The sequence below is a fragment of the Gobio gobio genome (assembly GCF_949357685.1).
Source record: "Gobio gobio genome assembly, chromosome: 19".
Taxonomy (NCBI): Eukaryota; Metazoa; Chordata; class Actinopteri; order Cypriniformes; family Gobionidae; genus Gobio; species Gobio gobio.
In genome coordinates, this window is record NC_137112.1 from 37,162,647 (window position 1) to 37,175,918 (window position 13,272).

The 13,272-nt window shown below is 39.0% G+C and overlaps 1 protein-coding gene across 2 annotated transcripts in view; it reads right to left on the reverse strand.

The window, feature by feature from the left end:
• arhgef10la (Rho guanine nucleotide exchange factor (GEF) 10-like a) overlaps positions 1–13,272 on the reverse strand; it is a 202,956-nt gene that overhangs the window by 67,923 nt on the left and 121,761 nt on the right. For both annotated transcript variants that reach the window (XM_079844412.1, XM_079844411.1), the window contains exons 17-18: positions 11,748–11,875; positions 1,938–2,038 (exon numbers count right to left, since the gene is read on the reverse strand). In XM_079844412.1, coding sequence (XP_079700538.1) covers positions 1,938–2,038; positions 11,748–11,875 — 229 coding nt within the window. The remainder of the gene's footprint in view (positions 1–1,937; positions 2,039–11,747; positions 11,876–13,272) is intronic.

Here is a 13,272-nt window from a genome sequence, read left to right on the forward strand (position 1 = left end):
TATTCACATAATTTTCACGTTGTTTAAATAGCAAATGCACTCGCGCATGATGTGTGTTCAGGCATGTTGTTGGTGCGTTGCTCTTTTGTGGCAACTGAAAACAACAAAAACCTGGTCAGAGGGTGTACTCACACTAGCCAGTTTGAACCGTGCCCGAGTGCGTTTGACCAACAAAGCGCGGTTCGTTTGACTAGTGTGAGTGATCTGAACTGTGCCCGGGCGCGGCTCGATTAGCCGGCCCTGGCCCACTTGGAAGAGGTGGGCCAGAGCACGGTTCAGTTGGACTCGGGCGCGGTTCACATGCAGTGTGAGTGCTAACCGTGCTGGAGCACGGAACAGCTGCGCGCTACTATCAACATTACGACAGCAAACACCAAACTATTACTACTTGGATACACTTTCCAATTAAATCAAGTATATTCACGTTTATAACGGTCCTGGTTCTCACCTCATTGATGAACATGAATTGTAGTTTGCGAGTAAAGCTGCAAATTCCTCTGTCAAAGTCAGCTGCCTCCGTAATAATATTCTGATATGTGCAGTGCAATCAAGTGAAAATCGCTGCATGGCATAAATGATAAATGTTTTAGGCAGTCTATTAGCGAAAACATTTTTATTCCCGTTTTCTTCAAAACAAAAATTTGCATCATGAATGACGTAAGCGTGCTCCGGTCCGGTATGTTAAGTGCAATGTGAGTGCAGGCCAGCGGGGGAGTGGGGAGGGGGGACAATCGCGCTCGGGCACGGTACAAGGCAACCATGCCTAGTGTGAGTTCACCCTAAAGTCAATAGGGCGCGTTAGTAATATGCGCCTATAGGCGGGTGCACAACATGCATACACTCTGCTTATTACACACTCAAAAACGTGCAGCAGAACACAAAAATTTATACATTCATATATATATATATATATATATATATATATATATATATATATATATATATATATATATATATATATATATATATATATATATATATATATATATATATATATATATATATATATAAATAAAAGGATTCCTCTCCGGAGAAGCGTTCAGTCTTTCCTCTTGCAAATTCCGCCATGTAAGTAGTGAATACACCATGGTGCAAGTGCAACTGGCTTTTAAAGGGAATGGGAGATGATACTCTGATTGGTTTATTGCACATTAAGCCCAAAACACACCCATGACTAGTCAAGAGACTAGGTACAACCCTTTTGGACAATTGTTTCTGTTGTTAAACTAGCAAAAGTGGATTTGGACACGCCCTAAGTGCACCTGCATGCATGCACTTCAGACCATGCACTCAGATCGTTAAAATAGGGCCCAATATGCGTTTTATCAAAATGTTGATTATGAAATAATTCAAATAAAATTAGCAATATGAAATATGACAACGCCAACTGGGGGGAGGAGCCAGCAAAACGGTTTGCACAGGATCAATTGAGTTTTTAGGCTTTTAATGTATACCTAAATTATGATGATTACTAAAATTTGTAATAGGAAAAACGGCGACAAGAAAAAAAGCGCCAAGCATCACAAAAAACAGGAAGCCACTGCATGGCTAAATCTCGTTTAAATTTAAAAAAAAAATTCTAAGTAAAAAAAAAAGGCCAGCTTCAGGGAGTTAGTTTAAGATGATGTGGCTGAATATATCCATGCCCTAAGGTTAAATCATATTAAAGCTGGTTTATGCATTGATAAGACCAAAATAAAACATGGCGGCACTCTGATTTATCATTGATGTGACAAACACAAAGGAAGCGTAACAACTGTGTAAATGCAGAGATTTGATAATCAAGCAACGAGATTGTGATTTATTTTTTATTGTCTGTTATTTTCCTGCATACAGAAGACATTCTATGGTCTGAATAAACACCCACAACAAAACACCCATCTCCTTCAGATCAAAAGGCCTAAAGTCATGGGTTAGTGGATAAAATTCAAACTCACTCAGTGCTATCTTTGCTAGATGGAACCGGTTAACCCAGGAGATCTTGCTGACAGGACTTGGTGTGTTGAAGACCACAGTGAAGCTTACAGGACGCCCAGACCTGTAGTGAGAACAGTACATGAGAAAAAAATTGGACAGGTGAGATACTGTACATTGATCTATCCAACATGACCCCGTTGCTATGGCCCCTTGAGGAAGATAATCTTGTAAATTTCCATAAAAACACACCACAACATGGTGGCACCTTAATTATCAGTATTAATACAGTAAAATAGTTTTGCTGCAGTGCACCAAGGAGCCCCGGGGAGAGCAGCTGCCACTCTCCTCAATACAGCTTGATCTCAAGCTGAGTCTGGATCTGTGTGCTGAGGTTTGTTTTTTTCATGAAGTCTGTGCTTAGAGGTAGAAAAAGCAGACAGAAGAGAAGGAGGTATGGAGATTCCCACAACTGCGCACATATCATATTTATTTCTTAATTTAATCAAAGAGCAGGTACGAAGGTCAAGAAGACCGTAAGATCTGTGAATGTGGTGGCATGGAGGGTTATGTGGGGAAGGATGGAGAGTGTCAGGCCTGGAGATGAGGTGAGCTTGCTGAGGTGATCTGCATTCTGAGCCAAGATGTTTAGCCAGGTTAATGGACCAGAACTTTTCAGCGATGCCTTCTACAAGGGGGGAATGAGCGAGCATGACTGAGCACCGTGTGCTTCTGGATGGGATGAGGTTCTTAATATGAGTTATTGAAGGAGATTGGCCACAAGAAATCCATCTGGATTTGACTTTGAAGAATGACAGTTTAAAATTGAAAATGTAATTCAATTTCTGGATTCGATCATTATAAATTCTGTTATCTATACCTCAGATATACCCACAGTAGGAGAAAAAATGGCACAAAAGCTGTCACTGGGATGGTACCATTTAGGTTGTAAAATGTAAAATTGTGCTACCAATATACCTCTGAGGTACTCATATGCACTCTTTAGGTACAAAGGTGTAACTTTTGAAAGGGTACCGCCCCAGTGACAGGTTTGTACCTTTTTTTCTGAGAGTGATACAGTTGTGCTCATAACACCCTTTGCAGGGTCAATCAAACATCAACCATTCTTTATAAATACTTCAGAAATAATAAATATCTAAAACAAAAACGTTAATTTGGTGCGATTAATTATGGAAAAAAGAATGCGTTAAAATGAATAATGCTTTTAACGCACTCTGCCTTGGCCCAGAGATGTATGTCATCTTACATTGCCCCTCTATGGGTTTTTGGCTTATATTTATATCATATGAAATAATTTAGCAATATCATACAAGCAGACTGCATGATTGTAATGGTGATATTGATTTTATAATCAACATCAGTTTAATAAACAAGTTAATATTGTGTTACATTTTATACACAATATTGTCAATATTGTTTGTTTTTGCAAAATTTTTCCAATGAAAACAGTTCCAAACAAAGCTACAGCAGTACTGTTGTGCGTCTCCGAGCAACACACAGCGGTGTTTCATTACTGAATGAATCTGAGGATTTTAATTAATCAATTAAGCCAATGGTTGGTTTTAGTTTAATATTTAGAGAATCATTAAATTGTTCATTTTCTTACAACAAATGTTCACTTATTTTAATTTCATTTATTTTTAATTATTTATTTATTTATTTTAAAATGAGGGTATTTTATCTGTTGAAAATAATTTAATCAGATAACTGCAATGCAAATATAGAGTCTATGAGAGGCAGGCAATCCCTATAGGCTCACAAAAGGTTTAACCCCAGTGCTCAGCAGCCAACGGGAATTCATTACACTCACCCATTCAAATTGATTGAAAGTATGCTATTCGCGTTTTCTTGTGCTTGTATATTTAAATTGTTAAGGCTGTTCCAAGCGTTGTTCACGTATGTTCACGTTCGTTCACGTTCATGCTTTGATAAAATTCATAAAAATGTTACCGGCCAACTTGCGAGTGACACGTTTCATATTCTCGCCAACAACAAATTTTACTAGCATTTGCCGCTTGGTGAGTGTTAATTTTAGGCCCTGTTTGTATGTTTGTAAAAAAAAATAAAAAATTTGTAACATATTTTAATTTTACTAAGTACTGCCCTGAAGAACCTGCAAGACCTATATTTATACCGATAACAAAACTAAAAATGCATATACCGTTGGTTCTATATATTCTATATGTCGCCCCCTTGAGCATTAATGACTGCTTGCAGCTTCTTTTTATTGATTTGGGACATTTCTAATCCTAGATGTTACGGTGTACATTTCAGTTTGGACTCAGAAGTGAAAAAAACGATCTCAATGCATTTTTCCAGATCAATACAATACATTTACCGAAACAGTAAATATCATGCTAAAGTATTTGTGCTCCTAAAAGAGCCTTCCACGAAATGGTTCTTAAAATAACCTTCAAAGAAGCTTTAGTGCAATGGAAGTTTCATGGATGTCCAGTAAATGCAAACAAAATCATAGAGTTGAGATAAACAGTTATTTGAATATAATTGCTGCACTTGAGTTGAAAGTTATAAGGGAAGAACTATATACATTTTTTATGATTCATCTTATTTAAAAAAGAAAAAGAGAGTGCAGTTTTTGCAAGTAGTTTGCAAACTTGTGAGCCGAACGGTAGTTTTGCACTCGCCATAACACAGCTGTCCAGGCCTTCAATGAGTCACGAACCCTATTCTACACATGTAAAAAATACTTTGACATCATTTCTAACAGTCTCTTAGAGTCTCTTAGCAAAGGTTCAGGGACACGGAAAGCAATTCACATTCAAACATCATTAGAAGGTAATTGACTGGAGAATACGATGACGCCTGCCTTGGCTACTGTCACACCGGCAGCCTCTGCCAGCTCTGCATTCATTCCCAGCCCAGGGGAGACAGAACGAGAGAGAGAGTGAGAGAGAGAGAGAGAGAGAGAGAGAGAGAGAGAGAGAGAGAGAGAGAGAGAGAGAGAGAGAGAGAGAGAGAGAGAGAGAGAAAGAAAGAGAGAGAGAGAGAAAGAGAAAGAAAGAAAGAAAGAAAAGTATGAAGTGCGAATACACAGATATAGAAGAATGAAATGAAACCTTCGAAGAGAGATAAGGGAAAAGAATTCCGACTGAAATTCATGTGGTGCCTGGCTCCTTCTCAGAATGGTAAACACAAAAAACGACTCGCAGATATTTCCTTCACTCAGCACAATGGTTTCACAGGGAAAAATAAGCAAAAACAGGTGGGATAGGGGAAGGGCTGGTTTTTCAGAGCCGAGTAAGTGTGCTCCATGCTTAATTTGATTCCTGGGATAAAGCTGGGCACCCACATCGGTCTAAACACGATAAACAGAACGGCCCTGGGTTCCTCCCGCTGGCTGATTGAAAATCTGGGTGGTTGCGAGAAGGTGTGCGAGTTTGTGTGTCTCTGTGCGGACTGAATGAAGAAACAGCAGAGAAGGCAGACTCCCAGGCAGAAAGGGCAGAACGGAGTGCAGACAACAGACTGATTTATGGCTGCAGGTCAGTGCTGTGGCATGTGTGTGACACTAATGCAGAATGACAGGACAGATGGTGGAATGGAAGCAAGACACTCCGCTCTTCTCTGTGCCGATTGGAGGTGACTGTAAATCACACAGGAAGTGGCTTTGGAGAAAGCACTCTATGCCTGTAAGCTCTATAAACCCTACGCCCATTAATCCAAGATCAATTAACCTGTCAATTTCACATTTAAGCCTGGGTTAACATCTTTTTAAAACCAGGTTAGGCCTTTTTTTAAACTCTGGGTTAAGCAAAGTTTAACACTAGTAGCACTCCTTTGAAGTTGTTAGCCACAGACAACCAATCGTAAACTGCATCAGTGCTTACCTTATTAAATATTTGTGTGCTTTCACGCTGTGTTTAATTTCAGCATGCAAGTGAAACAGTGAAAGCAAATGTATTAACTGGAGTAATTATCATCATTGTGACTATTTTAGACATTTCTGTAGTGTGTTTTAGAAGATGGAATCTATGTGACCAATCTGCATTTGTCCAATCAATGTTACTAACCTCGTGAATATGCAAATTCCTAAAGCTCATACAGGAAGTAGCACCGGCATGGTCATGGGTTTGATTCCCAGAGAATGCAAGTGATAAAATGTATAATGCAATGTACCTCACTTTGAACAAAAGTGTCAATGCAAAATGTACAAATACTAACAGTAAGCCAGGGCTTACAGATTTGCAGTATGAATGATCTTGGATTAACAATTTCATGTGTGAAAAACCCACTAGACACCACATAAAGTGTTTTTACAGCTAAAAAGCTCATTTAAATACAGTGCATGAAATATATCTCCAAAGACGTAGAAGAAAAACATTCTAGTATGAAAAAACAGGCTTTCCTCGGTTTCAGCCATCTGTGTGTCTACTACATTCATTTTTGTTCTCAATCAACCAGCCATGTTTTTGTCAACGTGTAATAGGCAGGACACGTAGGCGCACACGCGGATTTGCAGCAAGTTGAATGGGTGATGTTAATTATCCTGTTTCCCGAATGTGCATCAGCCTCCATGGCAGCGCTTTGAAATTCCACGTGTCACCGTCCCTTTTGCTGCTTGCTGAGAGGAGTTATCTGAAGGTAGAAAAGGCTCCTAGACTAACAGCAGGTGAAAAACAAAGAACAGGGGGTGCATGCTGGGAACTGCCTCTCTCCCTGGGTCTGTATGCGTGTGTTTGTTAAAGAGAAGGATAGGTAAAGAGAGAGGATTTATGTATGTGTTCCAAAGAGAGAAAGAGATGGTTTTAAATTAGGTTTTTTTCTGTACTCAAAGCTTTATTTTCTTCTCTGCCTCTCTGTGAACATGTTCTTCCTTTTTCCTTAACAGGATCTTTTTTTTGCCAAAAAGTGTATTTATAGTCAGTGTTGGGGGTAACGCATTACAAGTAACTTGAGTTACGTAATAATATTACTTTTTCAAGTAACTAGTAAAGTAACGCATTACTTTTCAAATTTACAACAAAATATCTGAATTACTTTTTCACATTTATTTGACTGACAGCTCTCCTGTCCTCATGTTGAGAAAAATGAGAGTAAGTGCAGAGGTGTTGTGTGTAAATGTGTTATTGTAGTTCTAGACTAAATGTGAGCATTTACTTATCTCACTTGCACAATGAAGATTCTGTACTCCTCAAAATTAATAAAATCAGTCAAATGCAAAATCAGAATACTATGCAAACCTCAAATTTATAAATGTTAAATAAAACTATTATTTTTATGCATTTAATCTACCTTTATTGACTAGTGTCTTGCTGCTGACCTTTGATGATTCAGTTAAGCCATGAGCAAAAATTACTAGATTGTTGTTTTTATTGGTAAAACTTTTTTCTCCTGCGTCCTATTCTTCCATTATCCAGAATGGCAGCACATTTTTGCTTAAGCCTGAGGCCTATTATTTAAATTTTGGTATGAAGAGGTATTTACATTTGCACAAAAAATGACTTTTTTTGCTATTAAAAAACTAAATAAAAAAGCAAGCCCATCCCAGGTGAGAAAAAGTTACGCAAAAGTAACGTAACGCATTACTTTTCTTAAAAAGTAACTAAGTAACTCAATTCTTACAGTATTTAATGACATTAGAAGTTTGTTGAAGACTGGCCATGCTGTACACTCTAAAAAAAAGGTTCTATATGGCACCAAAAATGGTTCTTGGCTCGTAATCATAGAGGAACCTTTTTGCTATATAGCACCAATTTTGGTGCTTCAGTGGTTCTTCAGAGGTTTTTCAATGGTTCTTTGACTAAGGTGCTATATAGCACCGCAACCATATACAGAACATGTTAAGATATGGTGCTATATAGCACCAAAAGTGGTTCCTCTATGATTACGACGAAGAACAATTTTTGGTGCCATATAGAACCTTTTTTTTAGAGTGTACATTTTTGATTTACTATATCAGTATCAGCTCATAAAATCCATTTAAATTTATTTGAAATTCAGACATTGTATATTTGCGATTTATTAAAAGGACCTGCAATGGTGGCTCATAAAATCATTAGTAGAACACTGGCCGTGCTGTATGTTTTTGATTCACTAAAAATGTCTGGCTCACAAGAGTCATTTATTCAGGAATTAATTTACACTGTTTGTGCTGTATGTTTTTGATTCACTAAAAAGAATCAGTTCATAAAATCAATTTGGAATTCAGACTACACTGTATAATCCTGATTCAGATCGGACAACACTGCGCTGTATGGTTTTGATTCACTAAAAAGTGCCAGCTCGTAAGAATCATATGTTTGGGAATCAAATTACACTTGTCGTGCTTTATGTTTTTGATTCACTAAAAATAAATGGCTTATAAGAGTCATTCGTTCAAGATTAAAGTATACTAATTGTGATGTATGTTTTTGATTTGCAAAAAAAGAACTGGCTAATAAGAGTTATTCACTCGCGAATCATATTACATTGGTTTTGATGTATATTTTTGATTCACAAAAAAGAATCAGTTCATTAAAGCTATTTGGAATTCAGACTGCATTGTATATTCTTAAATCATTAAAAGAGCCAGCCATGGCGGCTCATAAAATTCATAATTATGTTTGGGGATCGGACAACATTGGCCCTGAATCAATCTATAATTGGTAACACTACACGTTTCACAAGTCAAGTAAATAATTTGGTTCCACTATTTTCTCAAAAACGGTACTGGAAATTAACTGTATCTCGGTTCCCTATCCTAATGACATCAATACATTACGACATCACAGCCGGCTGACGCAGGCATTGGAAAATTCAAGCAGTGCGAATGTTTTGGAAGATCTGTTTTGGAAGCAGGGCAGGGGTTCTGATGAACATCTGACTCAGCAGATTGCTCTTGCGGGTTCTGCAGAACATGAGCCAACTGAGCAGGCCTGAAGAGCAGGGGTCTGACAGATATTGGGAGGACTGCAGGGTACTGAGCTGCTCTGGGCCGGTTGGGCTGTCACATTAGGTTGAGAAAGCACACAGAGATTAAACGTTCTGTCGAGTCTCTTCCATGTGCCAAGGCAGAAAAACAGTCCCTTGTACCTCGTCACAGATAGCAAGCCACTATTTGTCTTTGTAGTCGGGTACTAAGAATCAGATGAAATAACCAAGTATTATATTCTTGAAACAGTTCATGTGAACACAAGTGAGATTATACAGTATAACAATTGCTTTAACCCTCTTCTGTTCTCTTAGAGTTTTCAGAGAAACCAAGACTTAAAGGAATAATTCACCTAAAAATAAAAATTCTGACAATTTATTCACCCTCATGTCATTCCAAACCTGTATGGCTTTCTATCTACTTTGGAACATTAAAGATGTTTTAGTCACTGTACACTATTTTGCCAAAAGTATTGGGACACCCTGCCAAATCACTGAATTCAGGTGTTCCAATCACTTTCAGGGCCAGAGGTGTATAAAATCAAGCACCTAGGCATGTAGACACTTCTACAAATATTTGTGAAAGAATGGGTCGTTCTAAGGAGCTCAGTGAATTTAAGCGTGGTACCGCGATAGGTTGCCACCTGGGCAATACGTCCATTTGTGAGATTTCCTCATTACTAAATGGTAATGTTAAATGGACTGCATTTATATAGGCCTTTCAACAGACCCAGGGCCATCCAAAGCGCTTTACATATTGCCTCACATTCACCCATTCATACACCGACGGCGTCAGCCATGCAAGGCGCCATCCAGCTCGTCAGGAGCAGCTGGAGTTAGGTGTCTTGCTCATGGACACATCGACACTTGGTCAGGTGGAACCGGGGATTGAACCACCAACCTTCCGGTTTGTAGGCAACCAACATGAACCACTGAACCACTGCCGCCCATCATAAATATTCTACAGTCAACTGTTGTGGTATTATAACAAAATGGAAGCAATTGGGAAAAACAGCAACTCGTAAAATCACAGAGCGGGGTTAGCACAGTGCGCAAAAGTCGCCAATTTTCTGCAGAGTCAATAGCTACAGACCTCCAAACTTTGTGTGGTCTTCAGATTAGCTAAAGAACAGTGCATAGAGAGCTTCATGGAATGGGTTTCCATGGCCAAGCAACTGCATCCAAGCCTTACATCACCAAGTGCAATGCAAACAATCGGATGCAGTGGTGTAAAGAACGCCACCGCTGGACTCTAGAGCAGTGAAGCCGTGTTCTCTGGAGTGACGAATCACACTTCTCTGCCTGGCAATCCGGTGAACAAGTCAGGGTTTGGTGGTCGCCAGGAGAACAGTACTTGCCCTACTGCATTGTGCCAAGTATACATTTTGGTGTGGGGTTGTTTCCCAGGGGTTGGGTTTTGCCCCTTAGTTCCAATGAAAGAAACTCTTAATCCAACCAATCTAAACAATTTCATGCTCCCAACATTGTGAGAACAGTTTGGGTATGGCCCCTTCTGTTCCAACATGACTGCGCACCAGTGCACAAAGCAAGGTCCAAAAGACATGACTGAGCAGGTTTGGTGTGGAGGAACTTGAAGGGCCTGCACAGAGTCCTGACCTCAATTCGATAGAACACCTTTGGTATGAATTAGAGCGAAGACTGCGAGCCAGGCCTTCTCGTCCAACATCAGTGCCTGACCTCACTAATGTGCTTCTAGAAGAATGGTCAAAAATTCCCATAAACACACTCCTAAACCTTGTGGTAAGCCTTCCCAAAAGAGTTGAAGCTGTTTTAGCTGCAAAGGGTGGGCCAACTCCATATCAAACCCTACGGATTAAGAATGGGATATCATTAAAGTTCATGTGCATGTAAAGGCAGACATCCCAAAACTTTTGCCAATATAGTGTACATCGTTGGAGTCTCTTGGCCCCCAAACATATTCTCATCAGAAAATGAAGGTTAAATAAACGTCAACTGCTTCTATGTGCTTTACAGTTTATCTTTTTTTTCTCTCTGCTTCTCTTCTCTCATGTTCTCCCCATCTCCTTGGCTCTTTTCTTAGTTGAATCCTCCTCTAATCTGTCTTCATTTCTCTTCCTTCCACGGCCGATTCTATGAGTGAAGTTTCCGCTCTCACTCTGCATCATTAAGATAAGCACATTCAGGTGCAGTGCACTGTGAAAAATGTGCAGCCTCCGCCTTGACACATTTACATTCACTGACTCTTAATGTGACATAATAAGAGTACATTAAAGCCCCTGTCTACGCATCAAAGAGAAATGACACTACTGCTCCAAATGGGAAACAGCAGCTCCCAGACTAAGTTAAATGAATTGAATGAACTCTATGACTAGCCGTAATGTACCACTTCCCAGACTGAAAGGGGCTGTGTAACTTTACCTCCAGCATTCCTTGATCTCCCAAATCTGAGAAGTATCACTTAATGATTTCCCGTCATGCTATTAGGCTTGTAATTTGCCGCTTGGCTTCGTTAAAGGTGACAAGGGGAAGGCTTTTAACACACGCCACAAATAAAGCCGGGTAATGCACTTTCATTAGGGGAAATTAACATGGTGCCAGGCTCCTTCATCATCTTAACGTTGTTGCAGATGAACATTAACATGTTTGTCATCTGCCATTATGTTTCAGTGCCGCTTGGGATCACCTGCGCTAGAGAATGTATGCAGGACTTTATAAAACTGCCAGTCTGAAATAAAGATGTGGAGTAATCGAAATTGTTTTTTCTTGTTTAGATCTCAGAAGCCATTTAGCAACATGCTACTAACTTTCGTGCGGCAAATATGTAATCTATCAGGAGAATATCAGGAAAGGAAAATGTGTTTTTGGATTGGCTATAACAAATATCTGAACCCATTAATATGTGGGTTTTTTTTATTTTATTGAGGGTACTAAAGAAAATTGTTTCTGCCCCATTTACTCACTTGTCTGGTCTGCCAGGGACCTGCAATCGTAAACGGCACTTGTTGGCACTCTGAATTTGGTCCTCTTTGATGCGGATCAGCCTTTGCAGCGCCAAACACCAGTCCTGTGCTACCATGGTGTTCAGATTCTATAAAAACAAAAAACAGCAATAGCACTATATATTACTTGTTGCGCTTTAGAATCTTGACTTTGGGCATCAAGTGTTACTAAACTTAAATTTTAAAAAGTACTGAAAATCAAAAAAAAATTATCAGGAACTGCACAGGCCCAATAATAGCCTATGCAAAATTATTAAAGGGGTCCTATAATGCCCCTTTTTACAAGATGTAAAATACGTCTCTGATGTCCCCAGATTGTGTATGTGAAGTTTTAGCTCAAAATACCCCCAGATAATTTTTTATAGCACATTAAAATCATCACTTTTTGAGGGTAAGTTTTTGTGTGTCCATTTAAATGCAAATTATCTGCTGCTCCCAGCCCCCTTTCAAGAAGAAGGCGGAGCTTCAAGAGCTCGAGTTAGCAGCTCAGATTATCTCACGCAGACACGCCATGAAAAAGTCAGAAACTGTTCAGCATTTTATGTCAAACCAGAGCCGGACAATGATGGAGAGACTCAAGAAGAAGTGACAACATGTAGAATGCAACAGGACGTTTCTGAATGGTTAGTTGAGGAATTTATGTAGCTGACGTGGAGTTAACTATCTTCAAGTCATCAATTATTCTGTCATGATAATCTATAAATCGCTCTTATTTGGAATAGAAATCTTTTGTAACATTATGAATGTCTTTACTGTCACTTTTGATCAATTTAATGTGTCTTGCCAAAAGTTTATTTAAAAATGTATTTTAAACCTTTTAAATCATAGTGTACTGTATATTGTTAGTTGAATTTTTATATGCATTTAGCATTGTTTAGCACAGCTGACCATATCGGAACAGACCTGTAACCAGTTGAAAACTACTGATTTATATCACATTAAATGCAGAAATCACTTTGTTTTTTTTTATTAATTAATGTTCTTTTTTTTTTATGTTAATTTTGGTTTTGGCCTTGGCCTTGGCCTTGAAGTATTGATGAAATAATGAAAGCTTCCCTCTTATAAACAAAATTATTCACAAAAGCCAAATCCAATTGAAATACATCTCCAACATCAATGTGGTCTGCAACAGTTCACCCATTCTCTATTCACTGCACATTTCTATTCTGATTAGATTGTGGGTAGGAATTAGTCATTTGGAGAGAGGCCAAAAGCGTGGTTATGGTCAAGAAAGCATGCAAGACAAAGCGCTGTTACTGTTTTCATACGTATACCACTCAGAGGTAAAAGAAGCAGTCTAGCGGTTTTTTGTATTGGTTTAGCGGCTGTCAAGGCATCAGGGGAGCTGTCCTGATTTGAGAGCCGCCTTGTGCTGTGCAGACATGCTGTTCAGAGCTATCTCCCATCTGAACAACGACTGCGGATCAGATTATGAAGGTTTCCCCGTGTTGACGTTCAACTATCAAGCGAATGCCGTGATAATCAA